Source organism: Apostichopus japonicus, chromosome 13, assembly GCF_037975245.1.
Source record: "Apostichopus japonicus isolate 1M-3 chromosome 13, ASM3797524v1, whole genome shotgun sequence".
In the NCBI taxonomy this organism is placed as follows: domain Eukaryota; kingdom Metazoa; phylum Echinodermata; class Holothuroidea; order Aspidochirotida; family Stichopodidae; genus Apostichopus; species Apostichopus japonicus.
The window spans coordinates 10,788,403-10,816,146 of NC_092573.1; the positions used below are offsets into that span (position 1 = coordinate 10,788,403).

At 36.7% G+C, this 27,744-nt stretch overlaps 1 protein-coding gene across 2 annotated transcripts in view; it reads right to left on the reverse strand.

The window, feature by feature from the left end:
• The window catches only part of LOC139978793 (uncharacterized), a 33,018-nt gene extending 6,173 nt beyond the window's left edge, over window positions 1-26,845 (reverse strand). The window contains exons 1-12 of one of the 2 annotated variants that reach the window (XM_071989288.1): window positions 26,390-26,845; window positions 22,460-22,627; window positions 19,256-19,310; window positions 12,679-12,821; window positions 10,845-11,196; window positions 9,466-9,524; window positions 8,421-8,488; window positions 7,417-7,457; window positions 6,882-7,063; window positions 5,905-5,983; window positions 4,295-4,396; window positions 311-376 (exon numbers count right to left, since the gene is read on the reverse strand). In XM_071989288.1, coding sequence (XP_071845389.1) covers window positions 311-376; window positions 4,295-4,396; window positions 5,905-5,983; window positions 6,882-7,063; window positions 7,417-7,457; window positions 8,421-8,488; window positions 9,466-9,524; window positions 10,845-11,196; window positions 12,679-12,821; window positions 19,256-19,310; window positions 22,460-22,627; window positions 26,390-26,575 — 1,501 coding nt within the window. In that variant the 5' untranslated portion in view covers window positions 26,576-26,845. The remainder of the gene's footprint in view (window positions 1-310; window positions 377-4,294; window positions 4,397-5,904; window positions 5,984-6,881; window positions 7,064-7,416; window positions 7,458-8,420; window positions 8,489-9,465; window positions 9,525-10,844; window positions 11,197-12,678; window positions 12,822-19,255; window positions 19,311-22,459; window positions 22,628-26,389) is intronic. The other variant, XM_071989289.1, reaches the window with a different exon arrangement.
• Between the last annotated feature and the right edge of the window lie 899 nt (window positions 26,846-27,744).

The following is a 27,744-nucleotide window of genomic DNA, read 5'->3' on the forward strand; positions in this document are numbered from 1 at the left end:
ATGCACTCAAAGAGTATCATAAACATTGAAAATAAAATGAATTGCATTAGAATTAACAGCAAGGTGAAACTCGTTAACAGAGACTTAATGTTTTCCCTATCGATGTTTGCGTTGCACCATGCCGAGGATTTGACAAGCCCAGCTATTTTAACTGATGATTTTAACAACTTTTAAATGGTCATTTGTAAGAAAGTAGTATGAAAACACCACTTGGAGTGATAACAGTGTGTTTTAATTTCTATCAAAAAACACTTTACTGAAACCATGGTGACGGATGTGATTTCTTTTTTACTATGATGCTATCAAATACCTTGAATTGCGGGTGGAACCTGTAGTACGCCTCCTTCCTTATGTATTTCATCTTTGTCAAAGTCTTCTGTATTAAAAGAGGAGGGAAAAAAGTCACTGATTAACAATCGTGTAAATAAAACAAAGAAATTGAGATATTGGGAGAATAACCCATATATTATAAGCCCATCCTTAAATATCACCTTACATGTAGTTCAGTGACTAAATGTATATCAGTTTAACTATTTGTATTGCCCGTTGTGTGCTGTTGTTGGTCTGATTGGACGTACCACCCAAAGCATCATGGGTAAGTGTGCAGGTGGTTAATTAAAGTTCTCTGAGTAGAAGAATGAGATTAACATACCTACCATTAATACTTTTAACAAATAAATAAATAAATAAATAATCATAATAATCTGGATTGGTTGGTTGGTTGTATATAAAGTACACAGTGTTCTTCCCTAACAGCCTAGACATACCCCAAGAATGCAGTCTACACAAAATTCACCAAACCATATCAAAATCATTATCCCATGGGTGTAGTCATGGAAACTGTGCAACTGCCTGCAGATTTGTGCATGATGCAAACCTTCTGAGAGCAACATTCTAAACATTGTTGAGTCATTGATACGGATTGATTGATTTATTCCACAGAAGACGCTCTACTATATATTGATCAATAGCACAACATTTTATGGCTTAAAGGACACCAAACACATAACCTGTAAGGTTCACTAGTCATTGAATATATAACCTGTTAGGTTCACTAGTCATCAAATATATAGCCTGTAAGGTTCACTAGTCATCGAACATATAACCTGTTAGGTTCACTCGCAATCAAATATAACCTGTAAGGTTCGCTAGCCATCAAACATAACCTGTAAGGTTCACTAGTCATAAAACATATAACCTGTTAGGTTCACTCACAATCAAATATAACCTGTAAGGTTTGCTAGCCATCAAACATAACATGTAAGGTTCACTTGCAATCAAACAACCTGTAAGATTCACTAGTCATAAAACATATAACCTGTAAGGTTCACTTGCAATCAAAGAACCTGTAAGGTTAACTAGTCATCAAACACATACCTCGTAAGGGTCACTAGTCATCAAAGACATAACCTGTAAGGGTTAAGATTCATCAAGCACAAAACCCCCATATGGTTTTCTGATCATTAAACACATAACTTGATAAGGTTTTACTATTTATCGAATACCTGAACAGTACGATGAACTAATCATCAAACAGACAGCCTGTACGGTTTTAAATCATCATAAATATAACTTTTCAGGTATACCAATTATTTTACACAAACCTCATTTGTGCCATACCGACACCAAAGCTATCGTTTATTAATTAATCAGAATTTAATTAGTTAATAGGAAGGTCACACAGGTAACAATTACGTAAATATATTAAAAATAATAAGCGGTAGTAAGACATACATCAGATACGTAAACTGGAAATTAACAGAGGTTAGGGTTGGTGGGTAAAGGGTTACTGTGAGGGGTAAAGGGTTACTGTGAGGGGTAAATCAACTACACAGAAGGTATCTACAAATTAGACCAAAACCTTTAAATGCTGATTACAATATGAAAACAGAATAGTTAAGGAAGAATAGAATCAAGTCACGTTTCCTCGTAGCGTCACTTGATAATGTGAGACTTTGAATGTAAAATAAGAAGCGGTAGTAGGAGATACATCAGATACGTAAACTGGAAAATAACAGAGGTTAGGCTCGGTGGCAAAGGGTTACTCTGTGAGGGATAAATCAGACATTAGAACACAACCTTTAAATGTTAATTACAATATGAAAACAGAATAATTATGGAAGAATAGAATCAAGTCACTTGATAATGTGAGAGTTTGAATGTAGTTTGCTGACTGCTGTTATCTCTTTGACATAAAACAAGTCAAAACTCACCAAGTCATATACTGGGGGTGGGGGTTGGGGTAGGGGTAGGGGAAGAGAAGATGCACCAGGAGAACAGGTTGACTACAGGAAATGGTTGAGTATTACAAATGATAGTTTGTAAAAACTAATTCTGTTTGGCTACTGATGTAAATTGCAGAATATTTCACAACTGAAAACAGAGGCATGTTTTTTGTTTGTTTTTTTTTTTTTGTGTAATACATACAATTTTGTTTGATATTAAATGATAAAACAATTCAATTTTTATGGAAAGCAGATCAACTTTACTAAAATCCAAACATGAGTTTATTTACAGAGCCATCCAGTGAAGTGGTTTACCTTGCCTTATATTTCACACAAGCAAAAATGTTTTCTTCTACCAGATACATGCCAACCCTTTAAAGAAAATTGCCTGTCGCTATTTATACATGTATGTGTATGTAATCAAAACACTGCATGTATATTCTTACACACTGAACAGCAGGCGTTATTTCATGCAATGTCGGCCAAACTTTCAGCTTTTTGCATCTAAACATTTATCAGGAACCCTGTGCAAGCTGGCAGGCAATTTTTTTTTGAGGGGGGGGTGGGGGTGTATACATAATTAAATTTATTGCAGTGAACAGTGTACTTCCCATCCGTGCCTACCCCACCCCCCCCCCTGTCTCACCAGTCACATACATCATTCAGAATTACTTCAACTAACACACAAGAATATAAGAAGGTAAAAGGTTTCCATGGCTACACATTTTCTCTTGACTACAAGTTTAGACAGTAGCTGGGATCCCCGTAGTGTGTACTACATACTCTTCTGGTTAGTTCATTAGTGATGCCTGTAACGATACAAAGGCCTACATGCAAAACGGTACACACTGTGTTGAAAAAACAAACGGACGTTGACATGCTACATTCTGTGAAAGCAGTGTTATATTAATATTGTGCAACACACATATATCTGCAAATTACTGGAAAGGTAGTGTGCCCGAGGGTGAAGTGCGATACACTGCAAACTAAAATACGGTGACCAGAAGCTGGGTTGGGGGTTAGTGCTACCATGGTCATGACAGCTAAGCAGATATCAACCTCGCAGTTTTCTCATTGGAGGTTGCCTTTTTTTATATTTTCAGAGATGATTCTAGAACCTCTGTCGTCTTTAATACCTAGCACTACTCAACAAGCACACGGCAATGTCTTGACAAATTCCGGTCAAAGTCAAATCTTGTATTACATTTTTAGAAACGTTTTACCTCCTTTTTTTCTTTCGGCAACCTCTATATAGATTCGGCCATTTGGCTGCTGCAACTTTCCTCGGATATTTAACTGTTTTATTTCAATACAGAAATTTGTCAGGCCCACAATTTTTTGGAATGTATTAATTCAATTTCTTCTTGCTGCCATTTTGGTGCTCTACAGTACCAGATGCCTTATTTTTCTTTTCAAGAAGATAGAGTACTACACCACCAGACTACGACAGATTTAACAACAAAACACAGGTTTCAAAGGAAGACCTATTTGTGAAAAAGCGACAAATTTATAGAGACTTTTTTTTATTTTCTGCTTGTCCTTCTTCAAAATTAAAGACAAGAGAGAGCATATAGAATAGAGAGTTGCTGCCTTTTTGGTGTGCTACAGTACCAGATGATGTTGCCAGAAGCCTTATTTTTCTTTTCAAGAAGATAGAGTACTACACCACCAGACTATGACAGATTTAACAACAAAACACAGGTTTCAAAGGAAGACCTATTTGTGAAAATAGACAAATTTATAGAGACTTTTTTATTTTCTGCTTGTCCTTCTCCAAAATTATAGACAAGAGAGTGCATATAGAATAGAGAGTTGCTGCCATTTTGGTGTGCTACAGTACCAGATGATATTGTCAGATGCCTTATTTTTCTATATAGAATAGAGAGTTGCACTGCAGGGTTTTCCTCTTTTGCCTTGTTCCCCCCCCCCCCCCTCCCCCATCTTGTTCATTCCTTTCTTCAAATTATTAAGTAAGGAATAAACAAGAGAGAGTTATGCTGTCAGAGTCTGTCATGACCATCTGATTCGACTACAACAAACAAGCTCAAATTACAGGGCTGTGTGTGTACCATAATCACTATCAGATTCTGAACCATTCCTGTGAAACCCAACATCGTTTTCATCATCGTCATCGTCCAGCCCGTCTCTGAATAGCTCCATGTTATCATCATCTGCACACAGGATAGAGCAGGTTAAAAGATTCTTGAACTAATATGACAAAGGACTTCGGGAGGAGGGGGGGTATTGGTTTCACCGGGGGACTTTTTGATATGTGAGGGCTGTTTTGTCTTTGGTGTGAGGAAATGGGGAGGGGGATAGTGCCTTCCACCACGAAAATAATACACAATGTTATCGAAGACACAAAATACATTGTTGGAAGTGTAAGGGGGGGGGAGGGGGGTGGGACAGCTTCTATTTCTGAAAATCAGTATCAAGACCAAGCAAATGATCAACCAATGCAAACATTATCAACCTCCTCTCTAAAAATAAAAAGACAAATGGTTCATAGCAAAGTTACCCAACACCTAACCATGACTAGGTTATCTTTATCCTAACATAGCAGTTACCAACACCTAACCATGACAAGGTGATTATTTTCCAAACATAGCAGTTACCAACACCTAACCATGACAAGATGTTCATTATCTGAACATAGCAGTTACCCACACCTAACCATGACAAGATGATCATTATTTGAACATAGCAGTTACCAACACTTAACCATGACAAGGTGATCATTATCCTAACATAGTAGTTATCCACACCTAACTATGACTAGGTTATCTTTACCCTAACATAGCTTCACCAACACCTAACCATGACTAGGTTATCTTTATCCTAACATAGCATTTACCAACACCTAACCATGACAAGATGATCATTATCCAAACATAGCAGTTACCCACACAATACCATGACAAGGTGATCATTATTCTAACATAGTAGTTACCCACATAGCAAAAAAACAAATTATGTTGCCAGTTTTCTCATAATACAGTAATTTTCTCATAAACAAAAGTAAAAGAGTGATGCAAAATCCATATAATGAGGGAAGAAAATTTGAATACACTAAAAAGGCAGTTTCCCATAGAGCATATCATATACATGAAGTTCACATATATTAAATCAATTTTAAGTTGACTGGAGATTCAAATTAGTCAAAATATAGGAAATAATGAACGATACGAGTAAAAACAAAAGAATCATGACCCTTCCTGGGATGACTCCATACAGAATCAGGTACTAACAAACAGATAGGTTAGCAGCTTTACCAGATCAAAATTTAATCAATAATCGAACCGATTACTGATTAACAAACAGGAACGATAACATTGCTAGAACAGATGAGGGCAATAGGAAAAGTAAGGGGGCTAGAAGGGTCACCTGGTTAAGGAAGCTAGGGCATGAGGTCTACACATAGTCACTTGCAACCAGAATATTTCCTATCGACAAGTAAGACAGACATGCTTACTTTAAAACGAAATTAAATAATATAGCCTTAAAACTTTATCGACATTGAATTTGACATTTGGAATGTCTGGTCTGTGAAAAAAGTCATGGTAATCGTTCAACGAAGTAAAAACAAAGAGGAGTGGGGATGAGGGTTGGAGGCAAGAGGGGGGTGGTGGAAAAGGATGGGGGAAGATAAATTTATCTATGTATCCTGAACCAAACATACCTTCTCCTACAGAAGGCTGACCATCCTCAATTCCACCGTCTGGGTTATCCTTGTCTTCTGGACCACCGGACTCGCTATCCTGAAATTAGTGAAATAATCCAGATTTAACGGTTATCATGGTTTTACATAATTAATCAGAAGAAGCAAAAGCTAACAAACAAATATTTTGTGGATCATATCCCAGCATGTGGGCATCATGATATCATCACCTGGAGGTCAAGTAAAGTTTAATATTATGTATGTTTGGCGCCTCCAAAAATTCTCAGTATTATATTGAGCCTCTCCATACATTGGTGAAGTTTCGCTATTGCATTTCGGCACGTTTCTCCGCCTCAAAAGTTGATTTTGACGTCCGGTGTTTATTGTTAATTTATAACGCTGTTTGTATTCTGTCCTCATTAATCAACAGACACGTGCTCCATTTATCATTGTTCAACTACTCCAAAAACTGATTTACTCTTCGTTATTACTGACACGACCGTTGCTGTTTTCTTCTATCAAGTTAATGGTAGTAACTAGGAGAGACCAATGCTGAAGGAAAGCCGTACCACGATGCCGATCGTCTTTACGAATAACTACGAAGTTACCACGCAGCAGATGTGGCAAACAGGCTTCATGAAGAGCACCTTATCATACTGCTGATAGCATCTTCATGAATGCCTATCATGTTACCATGGCAACTGCAACTCACGGAATGATGTAGCAACAAAGCTTTACATATTGCAAAAATCGTATTCATGATCATCAAAAAAATTGTCGAGTCAACTGTTACAAACTGCAGCCGAACTACAGCCAATCGAGGGCCTTCACCACATGATTTAGAGCATCTTCACAGATAAACTATACAGTTACCACAGCAACTGTGACTAACACTGACATGAAGGAGGGAGGGCCTCAGCATATTGCTAAAGGCATCTTCATGATGACTATCACATTACCATGGCAACTGCAACTTAAACGCTGACAGGGGCTCTTACCATATTATTAAGGCCGTCATTTCCAGGGTGGTTATCAACCTGTTGGTCCTGGTTGCTCTCGTCTTGACCAAAACCCTCTCTGTCGATCGCATCTTCATTCTCTTTGTCTCCTTCTCCCAGGAGCACTGTGTCATCTCCGTTCCTGTTTTCCTCATCTTCTAGCTGGTTGACCATACCTGGATCTAATTAGGTAGGACAGACCAAAAATTAGAAACAACAAAATGAAGCTAGGATAGACAGACAGACAGACAGATAGTCATCCGGAAGCTTGTGTAACCTGGAACATCCAACTTCTTCAAACATTGGGGGATAGTGACACAAATTTACCATTTCCATTTCGTTACATATCGAGAAAGAAAACTTGTTGTAGGGAAGAAAAGGTGATCATTCATTTAGATCAGGGTGAACTGAACAGCTGCAAAACATCTACAAAATGTTCACATTAACATCTCTGCTGTGGTGTATGGATGAATCTACAGACCATATATTCACTAAATCAATCGATCAATCTATTGAATTGATTTCACTTGTTTACCTTTGTTAAGTCCTTCCTGGATTGCCTCTTGATCTGGTTGTCTGTAATAGAGTTAAATTATAAAGCAAGCAAAAGATAATATCTCTTCATTTCATTACTCCTTAACTGCAGTGACTTTTTTTTTTTTTTTTTTTTTATTATTTTATAGCAAATGAAACAGCTTTTTCAATTTGCTGAATTTAGTTGACTTCATGGTTTGCTTTGCTTAGGTCTGTAAAACTTTCAAAGCTGGTGTATGCAGGCCATAACTAATTTTGCATAGTGACATCTTTAGATAACAGCGAGAGTTAACACCATCACCATCGAGAAAATTAACATCACAAAGTATGGTGAAAGATGGAATCCTTCACGACATTCCGGTAGAACGATGATAATTTGACGCATGATATGAAAACTATGTATGACTTCAGACCGGCCCCCTCAACACCATCCCAACCCCCTCCCCCAACCATCCCAACCCCCTCCCCCACCGCCTCACCATGTCCCTAGCAGTGACACGTTTGTAGCATTATTTCTCTAACCCATCAAATATGTTTGAACACATACTCTGTGATTTTGTGGATTCATTACATGTTTGTACCGGAATCAGGGAAATTATAGGATGAAGAATGATTCATTCTTTATTTCCACAATACACGAATTAACGAATAATGCAGAGGTGGTGGGTTGCTTGACAATTTTCTCCCAGGGCCTGACCTTTTGCAGCATTTAACTCACCAGCTGCCTAAATTGTGACAGTTTGGACAAATGAGGAGAGAGCCTCGAAAGGCATTACAAGAATTTTGGTGAAAATTGACATAAACCAGGTTTTCAATTCAATAGTTTCGTAAGATCAGATGGTGGTGTTAAAGTTCCTGCAGTAACTGCTATGAATCCCATGTAGCTATGAGTTTCTTCGACCTTACAACATTTTGCTCAAAACTTTCCTACTTACGTTTGTTGTTGGTTTTGTTTTGTTTTTTTGGACAATAGTTTTGTTTAATTTTGATAAAACAATGTCTTACATTTTATCATCGCCTGGCTGGTTATTATCAAATGGCAGGTTATTTCCTTCCACTGGATTGTCTTCGATCTAGAAAAATTGAAAACAGATGATTTTAAATCACAACACAAAATTTCTAAACTAAAAAAAAGACACATGCAACTGCTTTAATATTTAATACACTTGAATTTTTTTTTTTTAAAAACTCTCCTGACTGTTCATCATTCCCAGCAAAAAAAAACCACATTTAATGCTGACCCCAAAAACAGAAACAGACTGGACGCAAAGCCAGTGATTCTGAAAGTAAGCACTGATAAAGTCAGATCACAACTAACTACAACGTATCTGGCACAACATGCATATACCAGTTTAAATCTGTTTAAGTATGGTGTGGCCTGTGTTTGTTGAAGGGGAAAAGGATAATAAGTATGTCAATAGCAAAACACACACACAGAGAGGTTGAAAAGCATTTGTTTACACTAGTCAAGCTATTCAATGAACACCTATTGATTACTGTACTCACACAGTGTCTGCATGGGTACATGTTGATAAGGCACAGTACTGGGGAGGAAGCTCACTAGTATATATTATGTTGTTTGACTATAAATCATGAATTACAAACTATTGACAGACAGAAGCAATCTACTTCAACATCAGACAAATTTTCTTCTTTTGTAACCTATTGTCTCTTCTCACTGTTTATTGTTTTCCCCGGGCTGAATGTTCATTGGTTAATGATGAGTTAATGATTTAATCTACAGGTGGTTATATTATCCATGAGGGAGACGTTGAATGGCTTGAACACTTATCACCAAGTCGCTAATCCAGTTTACAAACTTTAGATCCTTTTGGCTTTTGCAACCAATAAGGAACACCACTTCAGATGGTAAAACAGTGGATTTATCCTAGAAGAGAAACAACCCACCATACTTAACCCAACCAGAGCTCAAACCTACAAGCTCCCACCTGCTAGGTATCATTGCCTCAACTGCCAATGCCCTTTATCTACTCCAAAGTAGCACTAGGAACTGACCTGGTGACCTCAAACACAAATTAAAGATACTCACCCTGACATTCACCAATGTGTCATCACCTTGATTATTTTGCACTATTTGTGGCTGATCATCTGTTGAGAAAAGTTTTCAGACATAAAAAATATATCAAGAAAGTTTACATAAGCAGTGGGAAAAATTGACAGGTCTGCATAATTAATAAATATGAGTTTACAATATAATATAATATGATAGTTCAATTCAGTATCTACACAAAACTGGGAGAAGGGCGGAGGATACCAGATCCTTTACGACAGATGAGGAAGACGCCAGATGAGCCGGAAGCTCATCTTTACAGAATTGAGAGCAACAAATACAGAAATATAAACAAGAGGTAACACAAAAGAATAAGGGTAAAATGAAAAAACACTTAACAGAAAGGGAAAGAAAATGAAGCTAATCCATAACCGAGGAACATTTTTTTTGGAACAAAAGCGGAAGTAACGGTCTTTAACTTAAGCCTAGTTACGTATTTATGTACATGAAGGTGCCGACTTGATACTGAAAGACATTGATAACATTTTTTTTTTCCAGCAAATGAAAGATACCGTGATCGAAACAGAATTTATACATCAGTTTTTCTTTAGTTTGTTTAGAATATTTTACAGGACCTGCTCGGGTATATCTCATAACAGAGTTTGCAATTGAGCCTAGAATTAAAACTTACCTTCCTAGACTGTTTAATGAATAATTCCAATCGGTTCTGTACAGTTAGTTTCCCTGACAGATTGTCCAGTATTAATCGCATGAATTTTGGTTTAATTTAAAAGTTGATTGGTCAAGTGTTATATGAACAGTACATTAAAGGACAGCAACAGGGGACCTCCACAAAACAGCCCAAAAAACCCTCCCTATTGCAAGAAAAGGATTCGAGTGGATTTTTCCCTTCGAATTTTGTCTGCTCTATACCAGTAGATGGAAAAATCTCCAATCCTAGGTAACCGCAACCTGACAAAATTCGAAGGGAAAAATCCACTCGAAAAATTTAACGATCCAGACACTTTGGATGGTAGAATGGAAAGGAAGGTCATTGACAGAAGGAGCCGGTCATAGAGGGCACACAGTGTTAAAAGGTTACCAGTTCATTCTAGGCACGGTAGGAGGTGCTAAGGTTGCGGGGAGACAGGTAAGCAAGGAACCAAGTAAATTTAGTGGGGCACTCGTGATAAATGTTACTGCCGGAGAATATGATTACATGAGAAGAGCTGCTGAGATGCCTTCTCTCGTGTAAACATTCACGACAAAATGTACCACAATAATGACGTCAACACAAGATGCTCTTCACACCAAACATGTGCATGTCAACATTTCACAGAACTTTACTAATGTAAATTGGAGCCATCTCATAATCTATAATTCCTTGTATATTAATAAACACTGTCATAATACATTACCAGGTATGTTTGGTAACTTGACGCCAACTCCACGATCCAGCTGCGCATTAGGGTTAAATTCAGGAAATTTCATCTGTTCCTGGTTCCGTAGGTAGAGATTTTGGACTTGAGGAATATTGGGTACTGCAAATTTATTAGACGGCAATTCGGCAGCCTTCTCCTGACCGGGGATGAGCATTTGTTGTTGTTGTCCTGGTTGTTGTTGTTGTTGTTGTTGTTGTTGTTGTTGATAGCCAGAAAGAGCTGGCTGTTGTGGCTGAAACTGGATGGGTGGTTGACCATTCACATCCCTCTGGGGTGGAATAGCGTTAAATGGCTGCCGCCTCTGTTGCGGCTGCTGGACTTGGAATTGCTGTGAGATATAAAATCGAGTAAAATTCAAGTCATTACTGTTCAAGTTTTAAAATGAAACCAAGATCTAGAAATGACACTTTTGATTTTTGAGAAATGACATTAATTAAACATCTGAGGCTTCTGAAATGAAATGGCTGGATTACTTAATCTAAACCCAAAGGTCAGTTCCTCAGATACGACACAAACTTTTATAATACAGTAGACAAACGTAAGACTTCTACATGGCCCAAAATAACATGTTTTCAACTGATTCAAAATTTGTGAAGGACAAAATGGTATTGAACGTCATCTAAGTATGTTCTGTTGTTTACATGAAGTTAATGAAAAATTGAAAACAATATGTTTTTGTTGCATTATTAGGATCTTTAAACCATGGATTAACATTAGATATTGTTAAACTAAATACCTGGAATGTACATCCCCATTTGGCAGCACATTTGTGATTTTGAAATTGATTGAGGTCAAAGGTCAGTGGGGTCAACACAGGTCAAATTCTGAAAACCTTTTCACACTCGTTATGGTTGTATTTGTACAACACTTTTGGGTCAAAGCCAAAACCTCTGTTTAGACGAAGGACGGAATTTTCAATTGTGTTTGCTTAAATGTTGTAAAATAATTTATCTTAAGTACTTGATTCAATAAAAATATGCATCTACAACAAAATGATAGAATCAAAATATAATTAAGATGTGGCATGTTATTATGGCTATGAAAACTCATTGGCACGAGGAACAGAATCCAAACATGTGAGTTTACATGCACGTTATACATTTGTCATATTTTTATCAAAAGTTGCCATTTCCAATATTTATAACAAGTTCAAACCCCCTTGTCAAATTAATTAAATGGTGTTTAAAAATTCTCATTGATAAGTTGAGATATTAAACACCTTTGCGGAAAAAAAGAAACACGAGGGACAGAATGCGCAGGACAGAATTTTTCCATGTTATTAGTGATGGAGATAGATAATGCTACTAAAAGTTTTTAATGTTTACATTCTAACTACAAAAGAAATCACAGAACCTTTCACAGTTTCATCCTATGAGGTGTGGAGGAGGGACAGGGCAATCCTCAATAGTCACCTTAAAACATCCCCCCTGACTTATTGGAATTTTAAACATGCTACAGCCCATTTAATGTTGAAATTGCATCAAATCATTCAAATGAATGGCAAAACAAAGCACATCATCTAGTACCTCTACCATATTTGGGGAAATTAGGACACAGGTTAACGAAAGTTGTCTTACAAACTATGCACATATATATATATATATATATATATATATAATTGAAATCGTAATGAGTTGGAAAATCAAGAACAGTGAAAAAACTTCCAGCCTCCACCAGGGTTCGAACCCAGGCCTGAGTCCTGCCCTATATGCGGACACCCTAACCACTAGGCTATGGACGCCGATTGTATGTCCAGAGGTTCAAAACGCATTATATTAATAATATTATGATGAGTGAACATTGCTCTTACAAGTCTCCTAATCTCATCATCAGCAGCTGACAACCTCTCCTCCATCTCCTTCATGACATTTTCCAAATTGTAAATGGTGTTGTCTTTAATAGCCAGCTCCTGCTGGGCATCCTTCTTCTCTAGAAGCACTGCTTGTAATTCACCTGGAAAGAAAGAGGGAAAAAGGGGAAAAAAAGGGGGCAGGGAATTAGGGTTAAGTATATATATATATATATTGTTACTAAAATTTTCACAAATCAAAACATTTTCCTTCACGTTTAAGCTCAAATTAGATGTATTGAGAGAAGAGTTAGAGAAAGAGAAGTTTGGAATTTAAAAATCTTTTCGGTCGAGTGGAAGTTAGAGAAACTTGCCAAGTGACTTTATGGGCGCAACCTCTGATTCGGAGGTAAGATCGATGATCACTGTGACCAGATTGACATATAATTAACAAATGGAAAATTCCAAAAGCTAACCTGGTTTGGATATATCTTATAGTACTAACTGATGAACTAGCTTACATGTCTCATCTAAACAACTGCACTTTTTTGCTTAGAATACTATGTCTATAGCACCTAGTAACCTGTTCACACTGTCTTCTCCGGGTGACCCACCTGTTCAGGTCTACCCCCCCCCTCTCACGAAACCATTCCCTTCCAAATTGTTAGGGGTTACCGAAAGATTAACCAAGTCTTCTGGACACAGTCAAATGAGAGTGTACATACATAAGTTGTTGTGAGGACACAAGGTAGGTGACCATGTTTGATTTAAGTTAAATTAAAGTAATATTATAAAATCATTCAAGCTTTGTCAGTAAATTTTGCAACTGGACTTTCAAATGAAGTATGTACTGTACAGTACTAAAATCAAAACAGTAGCTAACTCAGAAGCATAGTCGCACATAAGCTGAACCAGTTCTGAACCAATTGAAACAGCATAAAATCTGACACCTAGAAACGAACGTGTAAACACTTTGGATGGTAGAATGAGAAGGGAGGGCATTGACTGGTGAGGTCAAGAAATAAAAAGGGTTAAAAGGTTTAAAAGTTCATTCTAGGCACTTGTGAGCGAGGAACTAAGTAAATCTGAAAGGGAAAGCAATGAATTTCAAAACCTTGAATTACTAGGCTACAGTACAACCCAGCCGGAAATGATGTAGAAAATTTAAATCAGCCTTGGTTATCTTCCTTTTAGTTGAAAGATAAAACTTGAGAAGGATATTCCAGCTATCTAAACGAATACCCTGAAATATGACATTAGGACCGAGACCTGTAAACATGGAATAAATATTAGATTGTCTCTTTCAACATTTCAAAGTTACCACTGCCTCCAAACCCCAACCATCCCCCCCCCCTCCCCAACCCTTCACACACAAACCCACACACTTCCTGTAATTGAGTCAGTTACAGATGAACATTACAACAAACACTATGAGGTTTGTTTCAAAGGTTATAATTTGTCATCACAAGATCTACTGATTGTGTGAAAAGTGACATTGTGGATCACAATAGAGGAATTGGATTCCTGTGTCACCATTACCAGCCATCGATGGGCTGTCTTTTAAGTTCTGCTATTAAAGCTGCTATACAGTACAGTACAGTAACATTTAAAATGGACAGCAAGAAATTTAGGTATTGAAGCAAAGTCGGATTGAAAAGAGAAACCTAAAAGCATTGCAAAGTAAAACTCTCTTGTTTCTAAACTGAGATGATTGACAAACTAAAGTAATCTGCAGGCACCCGTAGAAACAGAAGGAATCATATTAATGGGCCTCGCAGGGGTGGGATGAGAAAAGGAATTTTTGGCTTTATTGTTACTAGAGCAGTACTGTACTGTACCAGTCTGCTCTGTTAACTTTAAGAAATCATAAACTTGATCTTTCATTTAGTCATCAAACTTACAGTCTGAACATTTTGGAATCATGTCAAAGGTCAAAACCTTTTCGACACAAACTAAACTAAACTATCAGTCCTGATATGATGGATACCTGCACTTAAGGATAAAATTCAGCAAATTTACAACCTTTACTTTTGGAGTCATGTTTATAACTAATGTTTTCAGACTTTGGCATTCATTACACATGTTTTACAGTTAAGCCATAATTTGTATTAAAAGCCTCACATGTGTATTGACACAGGTGCATACATGTGTACACAGGCATCTCCATACACCGAATGAGCGTTTTGCAAACATTTAAAAATTGCCTGTACTGTAGGCCATACCTGTTCCACAGATGCAACACAATTCAAACATCAAGAAAAACTTGACTTGAAAAAAGGTCTCATTTTATCTATAGATAGATGTTGTAACTACAGTATCGTACTACACTATCAAATATGTAAAGTATTTAAATTCTGATTCAGAAGCCTTGCACCTTTGTTTGTTTTTTTCCCAAGGTGGTTTAGCTGAATCAATATTTCAGAAATTTTGATTAATAATAATAAAAATCAAATTAATGTAGATTTAAAGACTTTTTTTTAATGAATTCAAAATATATGTTACTTTTATAGTGTATGACAAATCCAGACTTTCAAGGATTAACAAAATTTATATATTTTATTAGAAGAGGACTTTGTTAATTATCTGCTGCAGTGACATCCATAGCAGGAAACATTATATTGAGACTGAAGCAAGTGTGATATACACTGTACACTATACAACACAGACAGTATATATTCATTTAGTACTGTGGTGCTACAGTATGCTTGTAACTCAATTCATACAGTATATATGAAGAAGGAAGCGATAAATAGTGGCATTGAAATTGCTGTATTGAAAAAAGAATACATTATCTACAGTAGGTTAATGTAAAGGAGGGATGAAGTAACTAAGAATCCAACAAAGGTTGGCTAAGTACAGGTAAAACTAGTAAAAAGGATGGGACAGAGTGGGTCGGGATGGGGTGGGATAGGAATGTGGGAGAGTATAACATGGTAGAAGGGCGAATTGGAGCGGGAACTACCCAAGAAAGAAGAATCAATCTGTTTGAAGAGTAAAGTATCTGACACACTTCCAGAATCCCCAGATGTGATTTTGAAGAACAATAATTGCTCTTAAAGATGTTCCTCTCGGCAGCAGACAACTCTACTTGCACAACCGATGCACTGATGTCTTCATCATTTGAGATGTATCTTTAATCTTGACACAGTCTGACAACCTTTTATGAGTGTCTACCACCCCAGTAGGTACAGTGAAGCCGCATGACTGCATCACAGGGTTATGAGGTTGTGCAAGAGAGAAGAGGGCAGAATAAAGTAGTCTTCAAATCTAATATCCTGATTCATGAGCTGTGTATAAATATCATATGTCATACAAAATTGATATATAATTCTATTATTAGACCACTAAAGATCATCAAACTCAATTATAACTCGCAGCGCTGAATGAATGTCGGCACCAATATCAATTGTGCTACAATTAATCTCAATCATAGCATCAAAATCAATCGCCATAATGGCCACAGCTCCATATGACAGCAATCACCTGGAAATGACTGCTTTTGTTGCTCGGTTTTTTTTTACCTCAAGAATATTTCGTAAAATCTCCAGGTTCCAGACACAGACTCAATATTATATCTCTTTCGAAAGTCATCTAATTTTTGAAAACATGCTTGAGTTCTGTGAACGCAATCCTCAAAACTTACTGGTTTTTCGAGGATTTATGAGCGACGGTACTCACCTGTCTCCAGTCTACTTATGCACTGTCCTCTAACTTACCTACTGTACGAACTTGGAAATCTTTTAGAACTATGCCCCCCCTTTCCCCCACCCCCTCCCCCATCCCTAGTGCTACGTCCACTATTTCTTCCTTCCGGATCTGCCCCTTGCCAATGGAGGACTCTACTAAACTAAACATCATGTCTATGAGATTATGTATATTACAACTGCATTGACATGTAACAACATTACAGTACGGTGTAAGTCACAGGGATTTGTACTGTACCATGTATTTGAAAGATTGTAACTGACAAGGATATTAGCAGACCCATACTGTATGGAAAGTGCCTAAGTCTGTACTTAACATATTTCACTAAATAACTTTGATGTGAACCACAAACCAACCTTGCTCCTCAAGGTAAAGTAAAATGTCTTCAGATGGGACAACGCAGAAGAGACAAGGCAGGAGTTAAAGCAGAAAGATATAAAAGCTAGAAGTATCATATTAGGAATGTAGGGGGGGGGGGGGTAACAAAGTGAAAGAGATTTGTATGTGGAGGATATCATACCTGCTCCTGCTTGCAAATTTTTAATACATGGATGAAACAAAAAATCCAAGAGAAGAAAGAAAAATTTGGTTTATATGGTAATCATATCTGTGGCTTTTCTGAGACGGGGAGGAAGGAGGGAGGGGAGGTAGTCTACCTATGATAAAATATAACTAAAAAATTGTATGTCCAACCATGTAATTCATATTACTAGCTTTTCTGCAGGATGTTCATCTTTGAACGGAAATAAATTCACCGAACATCACAAAACTGATATTACCTCATATTATCTCAAGAGAGAGGTACATTGCAAAGTATTCTTGCTTGTTGGTCTAACATTAAGGCTTATATTTAAACCAAAATATGTTAATTTCCACCCCACCCCCCAATCCCACGTCCTCCAGAGGGAAAAAAATGAATAAAACAATAAAAAAACTGTAACCTTGTCCTTTTTTTTAATATTTGCATTATTTAAACTATTTATTTGTGATTTTGTGAAGCTAAAAGAAATTGACCTTTCTCCTATTCATTTTATGTGCATTGTTTACGTAATTTATAGGTAATTTGTGATAACGTGAAGCAAAGCCAAATTTGAGATGCCATTGTCCCCAAGTTCAGAGTTTAGGCCACTGCAAAGTCTAATTATCATGCAAAGCCTCTTCTGTGGCCATCAGATGTGCCATCAACCGTGGCTATTCAACTGCACCATCATTCCGTGGAATTGCTTTGTTGTTAACGACCATAAATCACAAACTCCTAGCAAAATTAGGACATGTTTCTCGAATAGGAGGGCAGAGATATTAATATGTACAGTATTTAGGAAACATTTCCAAACTTGCCAACATGCAACTGCTTGTTTTTTACTGAACAATATTCATTCATCATACCCATGGAAGGGAAGTGAGCAGACCGAATTGATCCATCCAAGTGAATGGTACATGAAACCTCCTCACTTTTCCCACCTATAATCCTTTATAGCTCCATCAAGTTTCTATTTTTCACATTTTGACTACGGCCACATCAGATTACTCTGTAAATAGTATCCATCTACTAATGACTGATTGTTACTGCTATTCTCTTCTCCCATACCACGAAAACAAACACCTTCACTATCACTTTCCTCGATGAGAAATGAATTAAATTCTATTTCATGAGAAGAGAATCACTCTGTTTTGAAAAGAGAAAGCTTAGTTGGTTTCAGCTGATGGCAGTTTTTCTGGTGCAATCGTTGAGTTTTACACTGACAGTTTAACTCTTTATGATGCCGAGTGGGTTTACGTGGGTCGCCGTTGAAATAAGACGTGCTTTTTCGGGGAATTATTTAGGGTTCAAATTTTGGTGATAGCAGCTTTGAAGGCTCTGAGTTGTGTCACTCATACATGTAAAGATGTACAGCAGTTCATGTGTAGCAAAATGCTTGTTATCTACTGTAGCAGTCTTGACCATTTTGAATAGCATTTTGCTTAATTGTTCCCAGATTCTAGATTATTGATTGTTGTTGTTCATTATTGTGGATGTTGTGGTTGTGGTTGATGTGGTGGTTGTTGTTGATGATGATGGTTGTTTGTTGATTATTGTTGGTAATGGTTGTTGTGGTTGATTATTGTGGATGTTGTGGTTGATGTGGTGATTGTTGTTGATTGTTTTTGTTGATGATTGCTGTTGTTTGATTATTGTTGGTTGTGGTTGTTGTGGTTGATTATTGTGGATGTTGTGGTTGTTGTTGATTATTGTTGGTTGTTGTTGTTGATTGTTTGTTGTTGATTATGGTTGTTTGTTGATTGTGTTGGTTGCATTTATTGTTGGTTGTGGTTGTTGTGGATGTTGCAGTTGTGGTTGTTGTTATTGATTGTTGTTGTTGATTGTTGTTGTTATAATACCGCTTTAGTACATCACTGAATGCATACTGTAGCTTGTCATGCATGCGTGGCACTCTGATTAACTGAAGCAGGACTTATCTGCGAGATATCTATGATTAGATAAATTCTGTGTTAACTGCGATGCGTAACCTTGACTGTCACCCATCACAGTAATCTGTTTCACCTTTTTATTGTGCTGTTGCAAGAAACTATTTCAACACTAATTTTCAAACACCATAATGCATTCCATTCTATGAACACTGACAAAACGAAGCAGCTATCATGATGGCTTGAATCATTTCTTTCAGTCTTTGACAGCTCTCCGACAATCACATTACTATGGTGGAGAACAGTAGCTTCGTTTACTCAGGAATAATCCATATATATTAGTTTTGTTCGTCAAAGCACACAAAGGGCTTGTTTTGTTTATAAACAGGATGCTTGCTAATGAGACCTGTACAAGTTTCTTTCTCACAGGAATATCAGATTTAAGTTACAATGATCAATTACATGATTCAGTACAATGTCCACTTACCTTTCTGTCTATCTAATGTGGCATTTGAATCTTCAACTTGCATTCTCAGCTCTCTCTAAAAATGCAAAAAAGAAGAAAAAAAAAGAAACATTAAGCAATGAACAAAACATTAGACAAACTTTGTATGAATATCACAGAATGTACAGTATCATCAAACAGACCATACAAAGTACTACACACCAAAGTTGACCAAACTGTCTACAGTTAACTGTGGACTTTTAATGGTCTTGGAAGTTTACAATAAAAGGTAAAAAAAAAAGAACTGGAGGCCTGTTTTACAAAGTATTGTACTGCACAGTAGTCTGTAATACACACAGTAATCTTGTACTATAGTAGTCTGTAATACATACAGTATTGTACTACACAGAAGTATGTAATACATGTAGTATTGTACTACACATTAGTCAGTGATCAATACATTATTGTACTACACAGATTGCTGTAATTGATCGTATATTATCATATATTATATGCCATACATCAATGTACTGTAGAGAACAGACACTTCTCTCTGGGAGTACAATACCCCATTCAGAACAGTATCTAAAATTCTTCAATAAACCTAACAAAGGCCTTGAAAAGTTATAACATTGTCAATATCATTGTCTCAGTGATTTATATACATGTGCTAAAGGAGTCCTATCTTGGTGGTAACAAATTGCCAATGTACAGTATCAACCCTTTGAGCTAAACCTTGCAGACGACACTGTGTACTGTATTGTCTACTGCGTAATCTAAATTTCTGACATCAAATCAGTCAGTTGTTATTTAAAGCAGCTTTTTCACATTTGCCTTGATCTGAAAATGTTACCAACACCTGCTGAACAATTCTCAAAATAATAAAAGTAACATGCAATTAGTTAAACTATATGAGACACGTGTACAGTATGTCTTCAAATTTGTTTTTCTCACCAAATGATGGTTAATACTGTAGTTAATAGCAAGAAAGTAACGGCTCTGTTTGGTTCTCAACATATCGTCACTTCAGACGGCCTCAATTGTTATTCTCAAACTTGAGAAATTTCAAAACTTTTACTTCAAATTTCATTACTCGAAATGGAACTCATTACTTACAAATGACTAGTTACTGTTAAGCTAATGAATAACATTGGTAAGGAGATTAACTGAGCTGTAAGAATTGCAAATAATGTACCATCTCTTATCACCATGTAAACAATATACTTTGCAAATATTTGTGAAGTGTTTTTTTTTTCTTACTTGGTTCATATTATTACTGATGTGTCAAATCAGAATAAAGTCAACCATTAGCATACCACTTGATTGGGAGTTTTGGATGAGACTATTAAACTACTTGATAGTTTCAGTAGCAAACAGAGAACAATGTTAAACAGTATAGAACCTAGTTTTGGAAGCAGCTCTTTGAAAGAATCTTTCTTCAATCTAGTGGAACCGTTTTAGATCTTTCTACCGATAGAAGGTTCACGAGCAAGTACAGTACTGTAGTTTTTATGAATTTCATTCCTTTGCCAACATTTTCTCATCCAGACCTACATTTTCATAAACTTCAATCACATGATACAATTTAGAGAAAATTTTGCTTGAAACTTTCAACATTTCTTTTTAATACTTTTAATGATTCCAAGTTGTTTAAAATGCAATTTTTGAGAATGCAACAGCATGAAGAAAATTATCAAAAATCTACTCGAAAAACAGAGGACTTCTAGTAATTAACAATCAAGTTAAAGTGTGATATTTTTGCACCTTGAACTCTAGTCGGTAGCTCTACTCTACGTGCAACATAGATTACTGTACTGTCTATAGAAGCTCTGTTTGGGCAAATAACATCATGTATATATCACACATGCAGTACACAGTAACAGTGTAATTATGAACTACCTCCTTGTTCCACCATTTTGTCAAGTGTAAACACATGCACATTACAGTAGGATAAAGTGAGCCTACTGTAGCTCTGTACTAATCATGTATTTCCCAAAAACCCTAACCTAACCCTGGGTTTGATCTCCTTTTGCACTTTGCTCAACATCTGTCATCTCAGAAGCAAAATAAAACACAAGACACAACATTTCAGTAATTTCAGCTGCGAGGGTATGAGGCTTGCCATCATTATTTTTTACAGATGGCACTAACTTATGATCTGTCCTAATAGATGTGATCTATGCTGTTTACAGATCTCTGATATCAAGGTGACACGTTCGCATGAATGTGCTCAAGAAAGGTGTGAACACGCTGCCTAGGTGCCAATGTTCAAGGTTCCATTTGTGCAGTTGGCAGAACATACTAGTACTAACTATATGGAGAACTCAAGGTAAGGTGTGCATCAAACAACGTATTTGACTTGAAACTTGGAAAATAAGTTTCAAAATATATCTCTGAATAGTTACTGTACAAACAAGATTGTAGGATCAGTATCGGGCTGGACTGCTAATACTCCTAAGGAAAGAAAACTTCCAACGATCGCAAATATAACCAAGACGAAATCCAGGGGAAATTTTTCCCCAAGAAATCCGTGTGATGACACTTTTAATGGTAGAATGAGCAGGAAGGGCAGTGACCGGGGGGGGGGTCCGGTTATAGAGGGCGCACAGTGTTATTATTTTACCAGGACTTTATGGCACGGTAGAACGAGGTGCTAAGGTTGTGAGGAGACAGATAAGCGAGGAGCGAAGTAAATGTATTAATTATTTGAACTGCATTCAGAGACTGCAGTTTCTCAGGTTTGCGGAACTAGAAGACAGCGCCCCCTCTCTTAATTTTGGACGTGGATGGACAGTCCTATTTTGATAAGCCAGTTCTGAGAACTTTACAAACACAGAGGAGTATTAGAAAAGTTAGGTATTCCTTACATTATATCTATTCAGAGATGTACTGTTTATGCAAGCTATATGTAACTAGGGAATAGTCTACTGGAAAATGTAAATTGAGCTATTAAGTCTGCCTGACACATTGATGATCAACCCAGTCTGTATATATACTGCACATACAGTACATTACTATCATTCAGTTCAATTTAGCTTGGGAAATTTATGAAGGAAGAATTATCAGTTAGTTGACATGATAGTTGACTTCCAAGAGAGATGAGTCAAATGGTATAATTCAAACTCTTGATACCTTTTTTTTTCGTTTAGAACACCCAAATAATTCTAAAAAAATTCAACCTGTCACAGGTAAAAATAATAAAGTTTTCTTTTAATACAAACAAGAAAGAGCCACAAGAATACTTACAAATTCTGCATCACTCTCCAGTAATCTATTTTTGAAGCTGTCTCGTTCTTCTCCTGTTTCTCTTAAACTCATCAGACAACTGTTTTTATCACTAGTAATAGTTTGCAATTCACGGTTGTTGTCTTGAAGTTGTCCATCCAACGCTTCACATCTTTTTTCGAGATGCACCTGAAGCATAATTTCAAAAAGGTCAATGCATGAACAGAACTGAAGTTAAAAAGGTAAGTGACCATAGTCACCAAAAGTTCCACTTTGAATAGCAACAAGTTCTAATAACTACTAAAGGAGTTTGAGAAACAACTTTTGTAGATCATCTATTATAGATCTGTACATATATATTTAGAAGTTGTAAGTGGGCCGATGTTTCGATCCTCGCAGGATCTTCTTCAGAGCCTCTGAACACATTCTCTTAAACAGGCTCTTTGGTGGATAAGCAGTTTGGTTAAAGTTTTTGTTTCATGGAAGGAATACCGGAGAGGTGTAGACAACATTCACACAATGGCATGGTGAGTTGTTTATTATACTGTTCCTTACCAGTATAGGCTATTAAGTATTAGATTCTGTAATTTAAAATCATCTCGGTGTAACTCACATTACAGGATCCGGCTAGCCTAGACATAATACATTTCAATACAGCTTATTTCGGCATTTCCCACCACAAATTGGGCTCCCAATTTTACAACGGGCCTGCTGGAGAAAAAAGTACCCTATATTATATATAGGCCTAACCTACTGGGGTACCGTTATTTTCCGCACACGTTACTTTCCGCTGAAACAAAACGGTGTTTTCCGCAAACAAATTTGTCAGCGGAAAACAACGTTTTTTTCAGCGGAAAGTACCGTTTTTTTTTTTTTGAGGAACAGAATGACTTACTGAAATGATTAGGCACATTGAAGGATTTAGGAAGATGGAGAAGATAGGAGTTAACTGTAACAGGATAAATCAGCAATGATTTTAGATGTAACTCGTAAGAAAGGTGGTGCAAAATGTGTGTTCGGGTATTAAAACAGCTCTTACGTATATAGCCATTTCCAGCGAAAATCAAAGATACCGCCTTTAACAACTTTTTTTTTTAAACTATCATTACGTGGACCGCAGTTTTAATACTTTATTAGATACTCAATCCTTCATAACGCGGGCATCCCTTTGCCCTTTTTATCCGCCGACGGCCTAATAATTCTTTAATAATTCCTGATTACGGTATCCAGTCAAAACGTCCCTTTACCAAAACGTCCCCGCTTTTTTAAGACCAAAACGTCCCCGCTTTTTACCAAAACGTCCCCGTGAGTCAAAACGTCCCCGCTTTTAATATCAGTTGGAATACAAATATGGATGTTATTAGTTAAAATCAAAGAGTAAGGATAGGTATAGTTTAGGTTGAAAACATGATTTTTAGGATTGGGAAGTACCGGACATGAGGGGCGCTATAGCAGGATTTTTTTAACTACGAGTTGGTTTCTGAATGAATATATGCGATATTGAGGGAAGGGAATAAAAAAGAATTTTTGTTTTGTTTACAAGTTACTTTTGGAATATATCAACGAGTAAGGATATTAGGATAAGTATAGTTTAGGTTGAAAACAGTTTTTAGGAGTGGGAAGTACCGGTTATGAGGGCGGAAACACTTTTGAGTATAATTTTCTGAGGTAAGATAAAGAATCAAAATACATGCACAGAATACAGACAGGTTAATTAGTACGGTGAACACCGACAATGAGATACATGTAAGGGGATTAGTAGACAAGGGATGAAGAGAAGAAAGCAACAGGGGAAGAGGAGAGGTAGGAGATAAACAGTGGAGGGGCAAAGAGAGGATTAAAGGAACGGGGTAGGGAATAAACTGGAGGACAATGACAGAAAGGTGTGGAGAGAAAAAGCAAAAAAAGGGTGCGGAAGAGAGCTGTGAGAAGAGGATTGATGGGGGGGGGGGGGAGAAAAGGAGATAATACAAATAGAAAACGGTGATGCAAGAGGGCTGTAGGTTAATAGATTTTTTTTAAACACGGGTTGGTTTCGGAATGAATATAGGCTATACAATATTTTGAGAGAAGGGGCAAAAAGAAAAATTTTTGTTTGTTAATGTTAAAAACCATTACTTTTAAACATCGACGTTATCCTACCAGTACTTTGCACAAAGACCTTGGTATTCTTAAGGTCAGCGACATTCATGTTCTCAAGATGTGTTCTTTTATTTATAAGTATTTCAACAATATTCTCCTCGTGTCTTTAGTGAATTTGTTAATCCCTGTAATTCCGAGTATATTCGTAACAGTACGAGGAATAATACCCATTTTTCTGTTAGCAGACATCACACGAAACATGGTAAATTACTCTTGAACAACTACGTACTGCTATAAAACCTGGAAAGTGCTTCCAAATGATATAAAAACTGTAAAATCTTATGTAACGTTTAAGTGAAATCTTAAAGCCCACCTAATTGAAAACTACGCTGACTGAGTATTGATTATCTCATGTTTATTTATCTCTACTCTTAATTGTTACCTTCTTTCTTTTGTTTTTTTTTTTATTTTTGGTCGCTAGCTCGATTAACTACTATTGTTTTTCTAGTGTCCTGTTTATACTACAGTATACCACTTTTACCTTATGTATAGACGAAATAAATGAATGAAATGAGGTAGCAGTTCATAACTAAGAAACACAGTCACAGGCCTAAGCAAGCAGAACCACATGTAAACAACCACCACCATAGTAGTACTATAGTAGCCTAGCCCGCTATACAAATCATACCCTGTTTAATTCTACTTTACCCTCCCTTATTAAATATACAGATAAAGAAACGCCGACAAGCAACAAATCAACAACATACCTTAACATCTCTACTGAATTACGTTATACGTTAGAATATTAAATAAACTACATTCCTTTGTAGAACTTGTTCACCGATAAGCAAAACATGTAACGTTACAACACTAAAGGTAATCGAACGATAAATTCCATACTTCAAAATGTCAAATATCAACAGGGGCACGTACAGTAAATTTTACTTTGTAAAAATAAACGATAAGTGATTTCACTCAATTTAAAATATTATAGAGATATATTTATATTGTATAGTATACGCATCCAAAATCTGTTTTCATTCCTCTTGTATAATATTTTTTGTTTTCCTTAATTCGTTAATACACTAATACTGCGTAGGCTAGGCCTATACTTTTTTCTTCTACGATTTAGTCCATGATTTATTTAGCGCCTGTAATTCAACTTGCATGACGATAACTTAGCAAAATTATAACTTAAAATTGATATATATTCACAACTGTGAATGAATCTGATAGACAGGGACGTTTTGACTTACGGGGACGTTTTGACTTACGGGGACGTTTTGACCAACGGGGACGTTTTGACCAAAAGCGGGGACGTTTTGGTACGGGGACGTTTTGGTAATGGGACGTTTTGACTGGTAAGCCTAATTACAAACACCCCAAGCCGCCTCTATGTTATATTTTAATCATCCTGCCTGAATTTGGAATCCTAAAATTGCAGAAAAATATAGTGTACAGGTAAGTGAAAAAAAAGGTGTTTTCCGCATAAGAATTTTTTCAGCGGAAAGTAATCAGCGGAAAGTAACGTATGCGGAAAACAACTGAAACCAACCTACTGTACAGTGTATGATGTTCAGCTCTCACAAATGAAGTGACCTTTCTTTCTAGCAGAGGCTAGACAGTCAACACTAACTGTGTTGAACTATCATAAATGTTACTTACTATTAACCAATAGTCAACCAAAACACGACCTATAGGCTACTTCTTGTACTAGACTACACTCGGGCTCAAGCCGAGTAACTGTAATAAAGTACTACTGCACTTGCCCACTACAGTAGTACTACTAACACTGTGTAAAGTAAACATTCAACTCGTTTTATGCATTAGGCTACATTGGGCTAACTACACATTAGGCTCTCTTCTTACCCGTCTCAACGCCAATTCTTCCAAGTTTCTAGTCATTTCAGCTCTTTCCTTTTGATGAATTTTATTTTGTAATGAAACGTTCCAGTAATTAAAAGCAAGAATACATATAACAACAAGAAGTCCAACAGTCAAAACATGTGGAGTTCGTCCAGATCTCCCTGCCCTTGGAAAACCATTGGCCGCCATAGTACCGCTTTTCTCCAGGATTGTGCTATCGCTGTTCCAACAAAATATAAAGCAAATGAAGCGACACTTGCGGCTCTAGACACTTCTTCAATATTTCTGATATAAATGAAACCGTGAATGTTATTGAATTTCGCAATAACGACCCATGAAACTGCTTATGACCGTGAGCAACAAACTCTGCTTGCGTATTGATGATGTAGGAGCATTGACAATGTATGTAGTACGTGGATATGCACATACATACACACTAGTAGTAGTACACAATGTCATTATTGGTACTGGAAATAGTACGTGGGTACGTGTATGCGGTGGTACCAAACTTTATCGCCACCTGCTAAAGACGTCCCATTTGTAACAGATACGACGAGGAGTAAGTGTAAGGTAACATTGATATCAAAATGTATGAAACTACAAGAGAAGAAAATATCACATCCCTCTAAATTGTTAATACATCTATAAAATGTTTACACATCTATACAATTTTAACACATATATAATGTATAAATTTAGGATGGTATCCTTCGAGATGGCAAGTGAACAACTGTTCTTTTCAGGTAAATGAAACAGAGTAATGACCTCTTGATTTAGTTTATCATTTCGTGCTACTACGTGATTTCGTCGATGCAACGAAACCAGGAAACATTGCCGTAACAAACCCGAAATCGTTTGTTAGTATTGGCTCGTAATAAGTACAAACAGTCTTAGAAATGTATAGAAGCGGTACAAATGATGATTTGATTTATTATGTAAATCTTGTAAATTGTCAGGGAAATAAAATCAAAAAGATATATCAACCACTGATGGACATGTGTATGAGAAGGTGAGAGGGGCAATACGGATGGAAAAGAAACGAGAAATGGGAAAACCGAGCTTAGTAAAGGTGTAGGGGGAAACTTGAGATTATTATTTTGTTATATCACTTTAAATTCTAGCTGCTATGGAATATTTATGGTAAGGGTAAACAGGTAGACCTCGGTAGACTACTCAGTTTTAATTAATTTGATGGCCAAATGGGCTATATATGCTATAGGCCACGGGCCCTTCACTGAGACCTGCAGGGACCAGCGATTTATGATGACGAGTTTATGTCATGGAAGTTTTGCAATTTTGTTATAAAAGATGATCATCAGTTCATTCACTTTGGGTGTAAAAAATTAATACTTTAATCC